This window comes from Colobus angolensis, unplaced genomic scaffold, assembly GCF_000951035.1.
Source record: "Colobus angolensis palliatus isolate OR3802 unplaced genomic scaffold, Cang.pa_1.0 Scaffold36, whole genome shotgun sequence".
In the NCBI taxonomy this organism is placed as follows: domain Eukaryota; kingdom Metazoa; phylum Chordata; class Mammalia; order Primates; family Cercopithecidae; genus Colobus; species Colobus angolensis.
The window spans coordinates 6,948,035-6,966,121 of NW_012116932.1; the positions used below are offsets into that span (position 1 = coordinate 6,948,035).

General features: G+C 44.1%; 1 protein-coding gene across 1 annotated transcript in view; it reads left to right on the forward strand.

Moving 5' to 3' along the window:
- The window catches only part of TRANK1 (tetratricopeptide repeat and ankyrin repeat containing 1), an 85,908-nt gene that overhangs the window by 65,978 nt on the left and 1,843 nt on the right, over positions 1–18,087 (forward strand). Inside the window, exons 16-22 of the mRNA XM_011953349.1 lie at positions 341–497; positions 4,170–4,258; positions 8,152–8,255; positions 8,360–8,492; positions 11,636–11,781; positions 12,635–15,681; positions 16,893–16,991. Coding sequence (XP_011808739.1) covers positions 341–497; positions 4,170–4,258; positions 8,152–8,255; positions 8,360–8,492; positions 11,636–11,781; positions 12,635–15,681; positions 16,893–16,991 — 3,775 coding nt within the window. The remainder of the gene's footprint in view (positions 1–340; positions 498–4,169; positions 4,259–8,151; positions 8,256–8,359; positions 8,493–11,635; positions 11,782–12,634; positions 15,682–16,892; positions 16,992–18,087) is intronic.

Genomic DNA, 18,087 nt, shown 5'->3' on the forward strand with positions numbered 1-18,087 from the left:
GTGAATCTATAATTATTTCAGAATTAACTCAAAATACTTATAGCAAAAACAGGAAAAAAAACAAAAAAATTATGGCTGATTCAAAGGTCATCCTATACAGATGGCATGCTCACTTCCTGCTTAGGTGGGAAAGGGGTGGAGTTTCTCATAGCCTCACTGGAACCTCACTTACCTGTGTTGTGGCCACAGTGAGTTCCTGCTATCCTGTTCTCAGCTGTGCTATGCTTCTCTAAAATTTAGTTTTTTTGTTTTTGCAAAATCAGAGTAAGCCCACTGAAGTGTGTCACATTGTAGCTATAGGCAAGTGGCTCATCGTCTTTGTCCTCAATGTTATCTTTAGCTCCTCAACGGAGAGCTGAAGCAGCTGTACACCGCCATCACACGGGCTCGGGTCAACCTCTGGATCTTTGATGAAAACCGAGAGAAACGGGCTCCCGCGTTCAAATATTTCATTAGAAGAGATTTTGTCCAAGTTGTAAAGACAGATGAAAATAAAGGTAAGATCCTGTTAAAATACTCTCACTGTTGAAGGAATCATGTTTCTCTCCACCATTCTTCTGGTCAGGAATAAAAGGTGTAGTTTTTTGAAAGTGCTTTCTTTCTTTTCCACAATCTTCTGAGAAATGAAAGTTGTGACTCATTTGCCAAGCTGTGTGGGAAAGTGTAGCTGTAGTGGGATTGGGAAGGTTAACTCCTTCAGGGAGTCATGTAGGTACATGCCTTTGACCCAACAGTTCCACTTCCAGGGATATATGTGAGATATTTGTGTTCAAAATCTCAAAGATACCTGCATAAGTATGCTCATCACAGCCCTGTTTGTAATTACAAGAAACTAAAAACAATCTTAATGTCCTCCAGTGAGGGAAAGGCTAAATGCATTTCTTTCAGGGGACTACTATGCAACCATTAAAACGAAAAAGGAGGTGGATTGTCATTTACTGATAAGGAAAGATGTTCAAGATGTATTTGGTGAAAGAAAAATTTTAAACAGTATGGGTAGAATGATATAATTTATAAGTAACTTTATATTATGCAAATATAAAAGCCATTTATGTTTATCAGTATATATCAGAATAGAATGTTGATGCATGCATATGTATGTATGTGTATATATACAAATACCTATTGAAGTGTCTTTAACCATCAAATCCAATTCAGTTCCTGAGTTTGTTTAACAAGAACTGGGTTTGTGAGAGTTCAGCTACTGAGTTAACAGGTTGTCTGAATCTGTTTGGTTTCCAAGTTTCACAAAACAAGGAAACTAAGAGTTCAGATAGTAAGAACTCTTATTTCCGATAGTAAGAACCGATAGTCCAGATAGTAAGGAATTAATCAGAAAACTTATCTGTATTCCGTTCCTGATTGTGGAAATAGCAAGAGTTTGGAGAGACAGCGTGCCTATAAATTCATGTACACACCTGTTATTTCTGATGCAAAACTGGTTATAGTGATTACCTCTGGTGCTAGGATTGGTGGGTATGGGGTTGTTGAGTAGACATGGACACCTTTTACTTTTCACCTTCTTATCTCTGCGCTATTTGCAGGGTTTTTTTTTTTAATTGTGTATTTTTTTTTTTTTTTTTATAATTTGCAAAGACTACCTAACAAAGTGAAGTTCTCCTGATAGGATAACTGAGAAGAGAAATAATCAGTCCTTCATGAAGGAGAAAATTGTTGTCTTTCTTGAGGATTAGTTGTCAGGTCATCTCCTCAAAGCCATTGTTCATTTCACTAAGGGTAGGGCAAGGAGCAGGGTTTGGCTGCTGGAGAGAGGTTTGTCCTGAGCATTCCTCAGTCAGTTTGGAGGCTATTTCTGGTTATTACTGATGGCTCGGTTGGGGACTAGGATTAGATTTCTTTTTTTTTTTTTTTTGAGACGGAGTCTCGCTCTATTGCCCAGGCTGGAGCACAGTGGCCGGATCTCAGCTCACTGCAAGCTCCGCCTCCCAGGTTCACGCCATTCTCCTGCCTCAGCCTCCCAAGTAGCTGGGACTACAGGCGCCCGCCACCTCGCCCGGCTAGTTTTTTGTATTTTTTAGTAGAGACGGGGTTTCACCGTGTTAGCCAGGATGGTCTCGATCTTCTGACCTTGTGATCCGCCCGTCTCGGCCTCCCAAAGTGCTGGGATTACAGGCTTGAGCCACCGCGCCCGGCCAAGGATTAGATTTCTTATCCTAAGACTTGACTATTGTGATGGGAAAAGTCAAAGGCTAGGAGTTAAAAGAAAAAATATAGCTTCTCACAAAAACTCTTCACCTGTGTAATGACAGGACCTTGTTCAGGTCCCATTTTCTCTCCCAAAGGAAAATGAGTGGATTGGCCTTCTCGATCTTTCCTGCAGCTCATTCCCCTTTGTTCCCCAAGTATGTTCTGGCATCCACTATAAGAGATCATATGGCCGGGCGTGGTGGCTCACGCCTGTAATCCCAGCACTTTGAGGGGCTGAGGTGGGCAGATCACCTGAGGTCAGGAGTTCGAGACCAGCTTGATCAATGTGGTGAAATCCCGTCTCTACTAAAAATACAAAAATTAGCCCAGTGTGGTAGTGTGTACCTGTAGTCCCAGCTACTCAGGAGAATGAGGCAGGAGAATTGCTTGAACCTGGGACGCAGAGGTTGCAGTAACCCAAGAATGTGCCACTGCATTCCAGCCTCGGCAATAGAGCAAGACTCCATTTGAAAAAAAAAAAAAATCATAAGATAGTTGACTTTTTATATTTAAAAAATTCAAAATGAAAACATTACAATTTATTTTATGTTTTGGTAGCATTAAGAATGCAAGAAAATGTACAGTCTTAATTACAAATTTTAAGTTGTACATAGTAATTCTTCTAAAGCATCTGTTCCCATTGTGTTTGGATTGAGTATAACGGTTATGCGATTTGTGTTTCTTTTACATGGCATCTGCAGAGTTCACTGGCCTCATTCTGAGATAATATGGGATGGGGTTTTGCCGTGGGAATTGAATGTCACAGGGGCACTCATAGCAACACACAGGGAGTCAGAATAAGATGCTGGGAAGTCATCACTGTACTGCTACACAGCTCCAGCGGAGGGCGAGCAGGGAGGGATCAGGCTGTGATGCTTAACATGTGTTTTTGCACCTTCCAAACAAATCTGGCCTGTCTGCCTCACTCCCTCAGTTGATATCCATTGGCCTAGGTGTCTCTGATTCCTTTAGCTCTGATTTGTCTGCCGGTATTGCCCTGGAATTCACTGTATTTTGTGTGCTTCATGAAGCTGTGACTCAGAACCTGCAGGGATTGTCACCCATTGTCAGTGATACTCTGGGGGATAGCAGGTGGCAGGGTGGGGGTGGGGTGGGGTGCAGTGCTGAAATAGTCACCAGCAGGCTGGTGAGGATAACAGAAGGAATAGACAGCAGGTGGTTACAGTGGTCCCTGTCCACTAATAGGAATGTGTCAGATTGCTTATTGTGATGAGGGCAAAGTTTGCACATTTGGAAATAGTGTAAAATTTTGTCACTTTTTTTTCTTGCTGAAGCCCTGGCCTGGGAGCTTGCTAAAAGCTACTTGACTTTGGGTTTTCAAGGAGGAATTTTTAATTTCTGTCTTCTGATTTGTAGCCATAGAAAAGGAAAGTAGACCAAAATTTTAAAACCAAACCACATCCTTTCTCCCCTCTACCTCCTCCTTTCAATACCCTCAGAAATGTGGTTTGGTAAGTTAAAATATATCTTACATGAATACTAGAAAGACAACAGGTTAGTCTGCTCTCACTGCCATAACAGAATACTACAGACTAGATGGCCTAAACAACAGAGTTGTATTTTCTCACAGTTCTGAAGGCTAGAAGTTCAAGATCAAGGTGTTGGCAGGGTTGGTTTCTTCTGAGGCCTCTCTCCTTGGTTTGCAGCCCAGCCACTCTGTGTCTTCACACTCTTGCCCCTGGGGTCTCCCCAGGTTCTAATTTCCTCTAAGGACACCAGTGAGATTGGATGAGGGGCCATCCTAATGGCCTCATTTCAACCTAGTCACCTCTTTAAAGGCCCTATCTCTTTCCAAATGCAGCCACATTCTGAGGTACTGGGAGTTAGGACTTTAACAAGTGAATCTGGTGGCTGGCGGGGAGACAGAATTCAGCTCGTAACAACAGTTTTAAGTGCAAGAAAGCCCAGAGAAGCAAACACACTTTTCTTTCTCATTTCAGACTTTGATGATAGCATGTTCGTTAAGACCTCAACTCCTGCGGAGTGGATTGCACAGGGAGATTACTACGCCAAGCACCAGTGCTGGAAGGTAAGGGGTTGGACTAGGAGCCAGGGGATGAGGGATCCTTGTCATTGGTGCCCTCGTCAGACCTCACAGGCAGGTTTCCCAATGTGGTGTTTGTCACTAGGAAAGGATGAGGGTAATGGTGCTTGTGCCATGTGTTCTGAAACATCAGGTCACCTCAAGATGAAGAGAGCTTCCTGTCCTGCTCCTTTTCTGGTCAGTGCAGGCATGACAACTCTTCATTTTGGCCAAGTGCCAGCATGTGCTGATGGATCATGGAGGGCTGTGGCCTTTGCCCCACCAAGGAATTCTTCTATATATTTTCTTTCCCTCCAGTACTCTATGCCTAAAAGCTTTGCTGTCATCATACTGCATCTTAAAGGAATAAAAGATTGATCTCTCATTTGATTTTTTTCAAATTGACCAAACAGGTTTCATTGCTAATCTGAGTCTGGTGAATATAGGTTAAGCTTTATTATTACACTGTACTGGCCAACTTCCAGCTACAAGCCATCTTAGTGGTCCTGAGCAGTCTTCTTCCAGAAAGTGTTATCTCTGCAGCAGACCTCTTGAAATTTTGAAACTAGGTTAAACAGCCGCATTTCTTTTCCCAAAGTCAGCATTCCTGCACATCACAGGGTCTCGGGTAGGGCATGGCTGGGATGTGTGTCTCCCTTGAAATAGTGGTGATGACTTCACCTGCAAGTTTTCAACGCCCTACTAAACGAGTGCTTTTTTTTTTTTTTTTTTTTTTTTTGCTTTGATCTAATGACAAGAAGTCAGGTCTTAGGATTGGTTCTGCAGTTCAACAAAGTCAACATGGGCCCAGTCTCATTCCATCTCTTCCTTGTGTCATCTGCAGCTTGTCTGAGATGTTCCCTTTCATTGATTGCCTAATGGCTGCTATGGCAGTTCCAAGTGCTCCATTCCCTCTGCAGCATTCTAAGCAGGAATGAAGTGCAGGCACTTTCTTCTTGTTGATCTTTCTCTCTCTCTCTTTTTTTTTTTATCATGAAGTCCTCGGTGGTCTTCCTCCTATATCTCATTGGTCAGTACTAGGTCACATACACCTTTCTAGCTGCAAGAGAGTCTGGGAGAGCAATCCCATCTGGCAATTTTAACCTTTTGCAGAAGATAAGTTCCACCAAAAGGCAAGAAAGAGAGGAGGAACTGCTGTGGGTAACTAACCAGCAGTGTCTGACACCACAGGCATGACCATACCAAATGCACATTTCCCTAAGATTTCTCTACCCCAGGCACCTGGAGTGCCCCATGCATGCAGCTCTAGATGATGTTTTCTGAAACAACAACTGGATCTGGGGTTTGGAAAGATCACCACCTTTCTTTCTACACCTCAGTGTTCATGTTATGAGGCTCCAGCTCCTCAAATGTTACAGGAAAACTATCTGCAGTTTCTCTTGCCACTTTGGAACAAATGTTTTGAAACAGTGTTTTCAATGGAGGGCTTGTCCTGCTTCTGATTGGAATTTCATGGAGTTGGGCCTGAGTAAAGGTACTGGGAATTGATGAGGACAATGAAATCACAAGTTCAGGACTTAACAGAAGCCACAGTGTGAGGTATCTGTGATCTGACATGCCTGGAGAAGGAATTTAATGTTTTTTCAGCTCCAGTTCTTCGAAGAGTTTTCAGGGAAATTGCTTTAAGTCTGTAGCGTGTAACTTACATCTGAGATTTATCAGTTACTTCTTGATGCATAACAATCCCGAAACATAGTGGCTTAACACAAGTCATTTATGTGGCTCACAGTTCTATGGATTGGCAGTGCTGAGTTCAGCTGAGTGGTTCCGGTCTGAGCTGAGCACCTCATGTGTCTGCAGTCAGCTGGGCAAGTCTGCTTCTGGGGGTTGGCTGGCTCTTGGCTTGGGGGACAGGGGTGACTGGGGTTCCTGGATCATATTTCTTTCCTCCTCCAGCAGGCTAGTCTGAGTTTGTTCACATGATGCCTGAGCAGGATTCAAAGAAAGTGAATAGAAGCACACAAGGCCCCTTGAGGCCTGGCCTTGGAACTGGCCCAGTGTCACTTCTGCTGAATTCTGCTGCCAAAGCAAGTCTCAGCCTAGATTAGATGGGAGGGTAACTAGGCAGCACTCTTGATGGGAGAAGCTGAAAAGCTACACTGTAAGGGGGTATGGACAGATATAGAGAGGAGTAAAGGACTGTGGCCACCCTGGCAATGTATTATATAGAGTGAAAAAAACAATTTATGCTATTGTAGGTTTGGGTATGTCTGGAAAGTATTTTCCTAAGTATGTAGTATTTAGCTGCAGAAGTTGACCAAGCCTCACAATTTTATTCACTGCCCATCCTTGTTAGAATTGGAAAGAAATATTGAACATTTGGGTCTTGTTATGAAACCAAGAATTTTTTTTTTTTTTTTTTTTTTGGTGGGGCAGGGGGTGGGTGTTAGGGAGGGAGGGGAGGGATAATATGGGCAGCAGGTATGGGTCTGAAATTGGAAAACTATGTAACATCTTACCCTTTATTCCCTTCAGAACACTGTTGGTGTTACCCATATGTGTTGCCCATGGATATCCAATTATCGCATTAAAAATGCCTTTTGAATATTTGAATCTAAAATCTTTTTAGGGGAGCCAGCACAGATGAGAATGTTATAAAAAGCCTTCTCTTCCCCTGACTTTATTTTGATCCTGCTAAAGGACTTCAGGACTCAGGTGGTTTATTGAGTTTTTGGCTGCATGTTAATAAATGTTTCAGAACCACCACAGAAGATTCATTCATTCAACAAAAAGGGTTTTTAGAATACCCCTTTTCTTTCTCTATGTTCCTAGTCTTCAGCAGCTATGGGCCAAGAATTATGTTTAGATCCCAGTAATCTGATGGTGAGCAAAACAGGCACATACACCAATGCACAGTTCCAGCTGTTGCAGGTGTCACAGATGAGAGACCAGCTGCTCCCAGAACCAACTTCCTGGAAATGGAGGCCTGAGAAGCCTTCTTTGAAGAACAGAGCCTTGAGCTGAAACCTGTAGAATGAATGAAGTTAGCAAGACAGAGAAAGGACAGAAGAGCATTTCAGTTAGAAGGAACAGTGTGTGCAAAGGCCCTGCAATGGGAAGGAAATGGCACAGGTCACAGGAATGAAAGGAGATCCACACAGAGAGCATGAAGGGGAGAGTGGTCATCCTGTCCACCTTATCAGCATGTGCCACTTAGTCCCTCCCTTGCCCACACTGAGACCTAATGTGTATGTGCTGGGCAGAACGTGAACTTCCTGCCCATGTATTGTGTGCTTTAAGACATAGCATCAGCACCCCTGTTTTAGAAAAGCAGCTTTCTGCTGGCAACGATCAGGGTGAAGCCTGACTCCTCTGTGACATTTGTTTGCCTATCTTACAGTCAGAGGATTTGGTAACAGATCTGCATGCCCCAGGGATCTGGATGTGTTGTGATACCATCTCTATTCCCATTTCTGCCTCCAGTATGTGTACTCCAGCCGTTCTGCCAACACTGCAAAGTAGCTGTTGTACTCACCAACTGGGTCAAAGCCCAGAAGAGCCACTGGGTAACTTTGGGCCAGTTGCTCCATGACTCTGACCTAAAGTAGCAACTATATACAATGAGAAGGCTGATACTTATTGCTGTGACTGTTGGAAGATTAAATAAGGGTGTTACTATGGTAGCTTGAAAAAATACGTATTCTGTACCTTTTCGATGGGTGCTTCTAAAAGATACCGTTCAGTATGAATACTGTTGGATTTTATCTTCCAAGACTACTTTCTTTAGAATATCTGCACCTTCCTGCTCCTCCGTCTCAGATTGGGCTGGAGCAAGACTTCGTGTTTTATCAGTACAAATTTATAATTCATACTTTAACTCTTGTTCTGTCTGTTACCTCCATTACCTTGCTGGGAATAAAACTTTTTGCCTATTCCAGGTTGCGGCCAAGTGTTACCAGAAAGGAGGTGCATTTGAGAAGGAGAAGTTGGCCCTAGCCCATGACACTGCCCTGAGCATGAAATCCAAGAAACTCAGCCCCAAGTAAGAGTCTTGGGATCACTTCTGGTTTGCTCCGATGAGAGCAGCAGTTAAATATTGGTGTTGGGTCAACATTCTGTGGAAATATTTTGTTTTCCTTCACCTAGGGAAAAGCAGTTGGAATATTTGGAATTGGCTAAGACCTATTTGGAATGCAAAGAGCCAACGCTGTCCCTTAAGTGTCTGAGCTATGCCAAGGAGTTCCAGCTCTCTGCCCAGCTGTGTGAGAGGCTGGGAAAGGTATGGCTCCTAATCCGCTGCTGCTCCAGGGAGAACTGGGGTTCACTTGAGCAGATTGAGGGGTAGGCTCGACCTCTACTCTAGCAGGAAGAGGCTGCAGTCTTCCAAGGAGGGAGATGCTGGCCCTGCAACTCTAAGGGAACCCTACTTTCACTACTACTGCAAACTTTTAGGAGGCTCTGAAGACAGTATGCATGTGCATGTGTGTGTCTGTGTGTTAATGTCTGTGTTAATATTCAAGGCCTAATATTAACCACAGGGAAACCAAATGCTCAAGCCAAAGGACAGAAGGGTTTTAGAATATACTTCTTTTCTTTCTCTGTGTTCCTAGTCTTCAGTCACCTTGGCTGAGTGGCCTGGCATTTAGATGGAGGTTCCTCGGCTGTGTTCCTAGTAATCACTCTAGATCTGCACTAATTCAGCAGTCACATGTGGCTATTTAATTTACAATTTAAATTAATTAAAATACAATAATATTAAAAATTCACATCCTCAATCTTACTAGCCACATTGCAAGTGCTCATTGTTAACAGAACATTTTCGTCATTGCAGAAAGCTCTGTTGGACAGAGCTGTTCGTCTGGAACACAGCTACTCACAGAGTGGTCAGCAGGCCACAAACTATTATTTGTCTGCAACGAGATTAACAAAGAAGACAAAAGTAAGCAGTTAGAATTTTTTAAATTGCCATTTGGCATTGCTTTGACATCCAAGTGGTGATAATTTTCCCATCAATTCATTTTTTAATGTGTCAACTGTGATGGATTGGAAATTTAAAATGATTTGGTCCCTTCCCACAGGTAGTTGGAGAAACTGCGCTTAAGGAGCTGTGGGCTGTTGCATTTTGCCCTATGGGGTGTTACTATCCTTCAGTAGGAAAGGGGATTTCCTTGTCTGTATGTGAAATATGGTGACTCCTGGGATCCTCAGAGCATCCTGGGCGTTGAGAGGGGTAGGAGTGGTACCTACTGGGAAGTTTGAAGTTTGGCCCCAAGTCAGTGCGAAGAAGAGGAGAAAGCCCTCCAGGTGCTGCCTACCCTGTTCCATGTTTATTATGGGATGTAACTTCTTAGGTTGTGGGAGGTGGGAATGGAACAGGGATACAACACTACTCTCTAGAGGCAAGAAGCAGGCAAGGCACAGGAATCCCTGAAAGGAAAACTTTCACTCTCTTGGTACCTGGATAAACATTTTTTACCATGGGTAGAATGTGTTTGGGGACTGGGAAAAGGGAGGTGATGCGGCCTAAGGATCCAGAAGAAGGCTGCTGCCAAGTTGGTTGATTTGAATCTTGCCAGTCAATTTGGGTGAGATGACCACAAGCAATGGTAAATGAGTAAGAGAAAGTGGCAAGGCCAGATCAGGAGGGCCTTGGTGACTGTGGCAAGGACTGGGCTTTGTTCAAGCATGATGGGAAGCCAGTGGAAGACTTTGCTGGGAAGAGTGACATGAAGCTAATTATCTGGGTGCTCCGTGAAGAGGTCTATAGGGCAGCAAGAACTGAAGCAGAAAGGCCAGTTAGAGTCTAGCGTCAGCTTAGGCTGAAATGATAGGGCCTGGACTGCCATGGTGGTAGTGGAGGTGGTGGGATGATGGCACATCTGGGGAATGTTAGGGAAACCGAGCAGACAGGATTAGCTGGTGAACTGGATGGGAACTGTGATAGGAAGAAGAGTCTAGTAGGTTCTTCTGTTCATGGCAAGCCCACCATTGGTGGGTATGGGGTCCAATCATTGAATTTTATTTCGTTCATCCTCTTCACAGCCAGTCTCCATTGCCATTCTTTTCTCATTAGTAGTTATTCTAATATATTTTATGTATGTGCCCAAATGCATGCGTTATTGAAGAATGAATAGTGGTGTCTTCTATACATATAAACTTTAGGCTTATCTAGAAGACATCTTGCTCTGTGTTTTCCCTTTTCCATCACTGGCTGTGTAGTGTTAGATCTGGCCATGCTTCTGACAGTCATGTATTCCTGAGTGGGCATCCACTGCATTGACGAATTCATTTCCCTAGTGATGCATGTCCAGGTTACCACTGGCTCCTGGCTCCCACACACAGCACCTTGGCACAGTATGTCTTCTTAGGGTTCTGTGAGATACTTTTTCAAGATGTGTTGTCAGAAACAGGCCTGCTGGCCTAGGGTATGCACATGTTTCACTTCACTAAGTGCAGTCCCTTCACTTTCTGGGATAGCTGCTCCATTTTGTGCACGAGGGTTCTGCATTCCCCACATTCTTGACCACAGTCAGCAGATTGTGATTTCTCATTTTTCAAACCTGGTGGATGTATTTCACTGTGGCTTTCATTTGTATTCTTCTGATTGTCAGTAAAGTTGAGCATTTTTATTTGTTTGTTAGTCTTTCAAGTTTACCCCACTGCAAACTGCCAGTTTATATCCTTTGCCTAGCTTTCTATTGTGTCTCGAGGAAAGTTTTTTTCTTGTGGTTGCAAGAATTCTTTTTGTCTAGACAGGCCCAGTCTAGTACAGTAGCCATTAGCCATGTGTGACTCTTTAACTTTAAAATAATTAAAATTAAATTAAATTAAAAGTTCAGTTCCTTGGTTGCATTACCCATATTTAAAGACTCAATATTCAGATCTGGCTAGTGGTTAGATTGGATAGCAAAGAAACAATACATTTTAATCTTCACAAAAACTTCTATTGGACAGTACTGATCCAGGTGTTACATATATTTTTTAATTTAGCTTATTTCATATGTCTTTTGTTGAGTAGTTTTGATGGATTAGTCTGATCTGTCAGTTTTTCTCCTGAAATTTGGGTTTTGGGTTTTGTTGATTATGTTATTTTTGGAAGTCACATGAAGACTCCTTCCACTTGAGTGTGGCCTCCAAGTCACAAAGATATTCTCACACATTTTCCCACAATAGTTTCCACATTTAGATCTTTAATCTACCTGGGGCTTACCTTTGTGTTTGGTGTGAGGTTGGGATTTAACTTTATTTTTCTCCCTTCCAATAATTGGTTTTCCTAATATTATCTATGTTATAGGGTTTTTAACTGGATTCTAACAAAAAGCAGACTTATGACTATCCTCTTTATTATTTGTGGTATTGGTTTAAGATTAGAAAGTTAATTATGAATACTCTAAATAAAAGTAAAATTTTACTCCATCCTAGATAAGAGATGCTGCATATTTCTATAAGCGAAGCCAGTGCTACAAAGATGCTTTCAGATGCTTTGAGCAGATTCAGGAATTTGATCTAGCACTCAAAATGTACTGCCAAGAGGAGCTTTTTGAAGAAGCTGCTATTGCAGTGGAAAAGTAGGTGGTTTTATTCTCTCCCTTTCTCCCTCCCTTCCTCCCACTTCTCTCTGGGGGCAGCCTGCTCTGGGTGGTGCTATACTGCTGCTTCTGACATGGCTTGACCACATTGCTCTCTTTCCACTTAAGCAGTGGCCTCGGTGCTGGGTCAGCAGCTCTTTGAGAGCAGGACTCTGTGTTTTCCAGTCTCTTTATAAGCTTTGATGCAGTGTCACAAAGAAAGGGGGCTGAGGAGGATGGGAGTATGTTATGAGTGTGTGTATAATGACATATTCTGACTCCCCTCAGCAGAATAAAGGGGAGTCCTTCAGAGCTTCATTAATTTCACAGGAACCCAACTAATGCACACCTGCTAAAAGAGAAGACTCACAAGTTGGGTAATAAGAGGAAGACTGGTGTAATTGCTGATGCATGTGCAGCCCCCATTTTATCCTTTCTCATTTTATCAGACTGAACAGAGTTGTAGACTCAGATGATTTTGATGCTTTTATGAGAACCAAAGAGATGTTTTTCAAGGATAATTTAGACTATGCATAACATTTGCCCTATAGATTGACTTTCTGATTTCACTCCCACTTGTTTGAGTTACACCTCCACTATATTTCATTACCTAAGCACACCAATTCCTGATTGAAGCATAAGGAATTTATTCATTATTATTATACTGGTAACAGTGTAAAATAAGGCCTTTGTAAAAATACTTGAATGCTTGACAAGTTTGGGTTTTATTTACATGTGGGAGTTTTATCTACATGTGGGAGTTTTATTTAAGTTGCTCTGTGCTGTATTTTGGAGGAAATTTTCTATTGATTGGGTGATGCCAAGTTGACATTTGCATCCTTTGTCTTTGCAGGTATGAAGAAATGCTAAAGAATAAGACCCTTCCCATTTCCAAGCTCTCCTATTCTGCCAGTCAGTTTTACTTGGAAGCTGCAGCAAAGTATCTGAGTGCAAATAAGATGAAGGAAATGATGGCTGTCCTCTCAAAGCTAGACATAGAAGACCAGCTGGTGTTCTTGAAGTCTCGGAAACGCTTAGCAGAGGCTGCAGACTTGCTGAACAGGGAAGGTAGGAGAGAAGAGGCTGCCCTGCTGATGAAGCAACATGGCTGCCTCCTGGAGGCTGCCAGGCTCACTGCTGACAAGGACTTCCAGGCCTCATGTCTGCTGGGGGCTGCCCGCCTCAATGTGGCCAGGGATTCTGACATAGAACACACCAAGGACATTCTGAGAGAAGCACTTGATCTCTGCTATCAAACTGGCCAATTGTCTGGCATTGCTGAGGCCCACTTTCTGCAAGGGGTAATCCTGAGAGACTTTCAGAAGCTCAGAGATGCCTTTTTCAAGTTTGACACGCTCAACCACTCAGCTGGAGTGGTGGAAGCACTCTACCAAGCAGCCAGCCAGAGTGAGGCCGAGCCTGAGAAGATTCTGGGCCTGGCTCCAGGGGGCTTGGAAATCCTCCTTAGTCTGGTTAGGGCTCTCAAAAGAGTGACCAACAATGCTGAGAAGGAAATGGTGAAATCTTGCTTTGAGTTTTTTGGGATTTCCCAGGTGGATGCCAAGTATTGCCAGATAGCTCAGAACGACCCTGGGCCCATATTAAGAATAATTTTTGACCTGGATTTGAACTTGAGAGAGAAGAAAACAAAAGACCATTTTTTGATAATGACTGATCAAGTGAAATTAGCCCTAAACAAACACCTTTTGGGCAGGCTGTGTCAGATCACACGGAGCCTACTTGGGAAGACCTACCGAGGAGTCTGCATGAGGTTTATTGTAGGCTTAAAATGCGAGGATGAAAACTGTGAACATTTTCACAGGCCTCTGCGGCGTTGTGAAGCCAAGTGTTTAGTTCAGTCGAAAATGAACTTGGTGGCAATCAACGGGTTGCTTTTGGAAGCCAAAAAATTATTCCCTAAAATCTTAGCAGAAGAGCTTAAAGAAATTGATTATATTTTGTCTACAGATATGTATGGCCTTTGCAAGTCCATTCTGGATGTCCTTTTCCCTAAGCATTTCCATCAGAGAGTTTTGTCAGAAAACCCCATGGCATGCAAAGAAATCCTCAAACCAAATTACAAATCTTTCCGGTTCTACAGATTTGCTTTAAAAGAGTATATCCACTTTCTGTTTGAAAACGACAGCGCACGCAACCGCCGGGAATCCACAGACCTGTGGCTGAGTGCCATGCAAGCTTTCCTTCTCTCTTCCAACTACCCGGAGGAGTTTGAAAAGCTGCTCCACCAGGAGGAGGACAACTACAACAGGGAACTCAAAGCTCTAGAGTCTGAAAAGGATGAAAGGGGCAGGGGGAGAGGCAGCAGGATAAAAGGAATAGAAGGGAAATTTGGCATGCTGGCACCCAACAGGGATGATGAGAATATGGACAAGACCCACCTGTGCTTCATCCGGCTGCTGGAGAATTGCATTGATCAATTCTACGTATACAGGAACCCAGAAGACTACAAGAGGCTCTTTTTCCGTTTCATGAATGTCCTCATCAAGAGGTGCAAAGAACCACTCATCCCCAGCATTGGAAACACAGTGGCCCTCCTGGAGTTCCAGTTCATCCACTGTGGGGTGGTGCTGGCCCGCCTCTGGAAGAATGTCATTCTGTGCCTCCCCAAGAGCTACATTGCACTCTTGCACTACTGGGAGTTCCTGTTTAGCAAGAAAGACAAGGAGCTTGGGGATGTATTCTCTATCATTCAGGAATACAAACCCAAGGATGTGACAAGAGCCATTCAGGATTTCCGGTTCCATCTCTCCTACCTCGCCAAGGTGCTATGTGGCTATGAGAATGTGAACTTCAATGTTCTGCTTGATGCCTTCAGTGAAATAGACTATGTGGTCTCAGGTGAGGCTGAGCGGACGCTGGTGCTGTGCTTGGTGATGCTGGTGAATGCTGAGGAGGTCCTGCAGCCGTACTGCAAGCCTCTCCTGTACCGCCACTTCCGGGAGATCGAGTCAAGACTGCAGCTCATGAGCATGGACTGCCCTGGCCAGGTTCCCGAGAGGCTCCTGAAGGTGGTGAAGCGGGTGTTGGTGGCAGTCAATGTGAAGTCTGTGGCTGAGGCGCTGCAGGACCTGCTCTTTGAGCGGGATGAAGAGTACCTAATGGACTGTGACTGGCGGTGGGACCCTGTACACACCAAAGGGTCCATAGTCCGTGGCCTCTATTATGAGGAGGTCAGACTAAACCGCCTGCTCTGTTTGGACCCTGTGGACTACTTTGCTGAACCCGAGTGTGAATTTGGCCAGGATGAGATGGATGAACTGGCTTTAGAAGACCGAGACCATGTGCTGGCCACCATCCTTTCCCAAAAGCAACGGAAGGCCTCCATACAGCGGAAGTTGAGAAGGGCATGCCTGGTGGTGTCTCTGTGCATCAGTTGGAGGAGAAGAGTGGGCACCCAGATGGAGCGTGTCAGGGAGGAGGCCAGGGAGCCCAGGGCTGGGAACTTCAAAAAGGCGGATGTGGACAGGACCCAGTGTGACCTGTGTGGAGTGAAGTTTACCCGTGGCCCAGAGAACTATTTCAGCCCCAGCAAAGCGTTTGAGGGGGCAACTTCTGAGGTGGCTGTCCTTTCCAGGGCTGAGTTGGAAAGGGAGGAGTGTCAGGAGAGGAACAGTGAGTCTTACGAGCAGCACATCCATCTAGAACACCACCAGAGGCAGCAAGTGGCCTACCAGAAATACTCAGAATTTTTCCACGAGAAGGTGGACCCGGCCATTGATGAAGGCAAGCTGGTGGTGCAGGACATTGAGCAAAGTGTATGGATCCACAGTCACGTGGGCTCCAAGGAGCACAGTCACATGCTGCAAAAGGTCCAGGAGCACATCAAGAGGGTTTCGGATATGGTGGAGGACCTCTACAGGAGGAAGGCCTGGGCTGGTGGTAAGGGTCTGCAGAGGCAGGGCCCAGGTGGGGTGAGACCTGGGCTCTGAGAACATTTCTCAGGGTTAAGTTCCTTGTAGTGGCTTCTGATTTGAGGATGGTGGAATCTTGGCCTTAGAAGAAATACACAGGAGGAATATATGTTCTCAAGTTACAGCAAACCTCATTGTTTGGATTACCCCTCCCCCAGTTAAAAGTTTGTCATTATCCTTGACTTGGGAGGATTTCCCTAGGTACTCCAGAAATTTGCATGCTTCTTCCTACAGAGGGTTAAAAGCTTGTGTAGAATGAAGTGCTTTCTCTCCTGGCAGTCAGAATGGCTCTTGCCAGAATAATCTTCTATGGAGAAGATACAGGGAGAATGTTTAAAGTGTTGAGAAAACTCTTTAAGGTTCTCTTGACCCATTCATCCCCTGATTAAGATCTGGAAGTGTGTAGCTGGTCTAGCTGGTCTCTTCATTTTAGGAGGGTCCTTAAGTCCTACCCAGTGTGAGCCTTTAATAGAATTCTTATGCCATTTTAGAATCAGATTTCCCCTGGCTTTTTTTTTTTTTAAGGAGACAGAGTCTCACTGCATTGCCCAGGCTGGCGTGCAGTGGCATGATCTCAGCTCACTGCAACCTCTGCTTCCTGCGTTCAAACGATTCTTCTGCCTCAGCCTCCCAAGTAGCTGGGATTACAGGTGCCCATCACCATGCACAGCTAATGTTTGTATTTTTAGTAAAGACAGGGTTTCACCATGTTGGCCAGGCTGGTCTCAAACTCCTGACCCCGGGTAATCTCCCTGCCTTGGCCTCCCAAGGTGCTGGGATTACAGTTCCCTCACTTTCTTATTAGCTACTTCCTTTCAACACTGAGTAGAAGTTATGTATAAACTTAGTGAAACTGCATATTTTAAAACATTCCATAATTCAGATACTCTTTTCAGTTTAAGGTTTAATGACATTTTGAACACAAGTGTCTTAGGAAGGTTTGCAATTGTGGCAGTCTCTATAGACACACAGTAATGGCGTCAGGCTAGCCTTTAGTTGTATAGCTTATACTTGCAGCTGCAGAAGGCAGCTTTGGGTCCCTTACCCCATAAGGAGGGCTCTTTTCAGGGAAAACATAGAGACCAGCTCTTGGGACGTGGAGGCTTTGGGTCTAGTAATTGGTATTCTAGTCCCTGCAATGGCATCTTTACTCAGCGCCCTGTTCTGTGGTTTCTGTAGCGGAGGAGGCGATGACTCGGCTGGTCAACATTCTGATCCTGTCAGTCAGGGATGCACGAGACTGGTTGATGAAAACAGAGGCCCGCTTAAAGAAGGAAGGTAAGGAGTCTTGATTCTGGGGACAGGTAACACTTTGGGTTCTGTGGTTCTTATTACTGCTGGCTCCTGGGGGAAATCTGAAGTGGGGCAGCCCAGCGATGTCAAAAGTGGACTCTCACTGTCTAGGAGCATCACCTCCAGTGATGCAAACTACTAGGAACATAATATCTGCCTTTTCCTATCTGACTATGAGGGCCATTATTCTGGGCATGTGTTAGTTGCCATACACCTCTTGCTGCTCATGAGCTGTACTGATAGTGCTCAGTCACTGCACATACTCAATACAGTGACTACCAAGGATGGACAAAGCATTGTGAAGCTATCCCTTGAGAACTGTTTTCCTGTGTCAATCAGTCATTTAAGTCAGTGGATAGTTACTGAGTTTCTAGTATATATTAGTGTTGCTCTGGGCCTGGGAATATACTTCTGAATAAAACAAAATCACTGGGGAAACTTAAGTGCTTCTTCCTACAGAGGGTTAAGTTTGTGTAGAATGAAGCGCTTTCTCTCCTGGCAGTCAGAATAATCTTGCCAAGTTATATGTGATCCAGAATGTCTTTCCTTTTGCCCATTCCAGCCACAGGACCACATTCCTTCTTGCTCTGAGTATTTCATCAACTGCAGATGCCCCTGGAAAATCCAGACCCCAGAGGTGGGGAAAACTTGAAGGGACTTGGCACAAATGTCTGTGCCAATAAAAAATCTTTAGCATTTAGTCCCTTCTGGGGTCTTGGTTTTTGTGATATGTATTTCAAAAGGAAGAGAATTGATATACCAACTCAGGTGTATGGTTGAATTTATGTTTTGCTTGATTTTTTTGTTATTTAAAAGGCTTCTAAAATAGGGCCAGAGGAACCAGCCCATAAAGGAACTTAATTCTGGAGAAGGGTGTTTACTTTGACTCTTTTTGGGAAGCAACATCAGTACTCAAAGGAAATCTCTCTTTCTCTGGCACCCTGGCAGAAAGCTCTATTTCATTAATTTAAACCAATGATTACAGAGACACTAGGTTTTACTAGGATGCTATATTTTACTGTGGATTGGGAAAAAAATCACCATTCTGCCCTCTCCTCTCCTCTCTCCTCTCTCCTCTCCT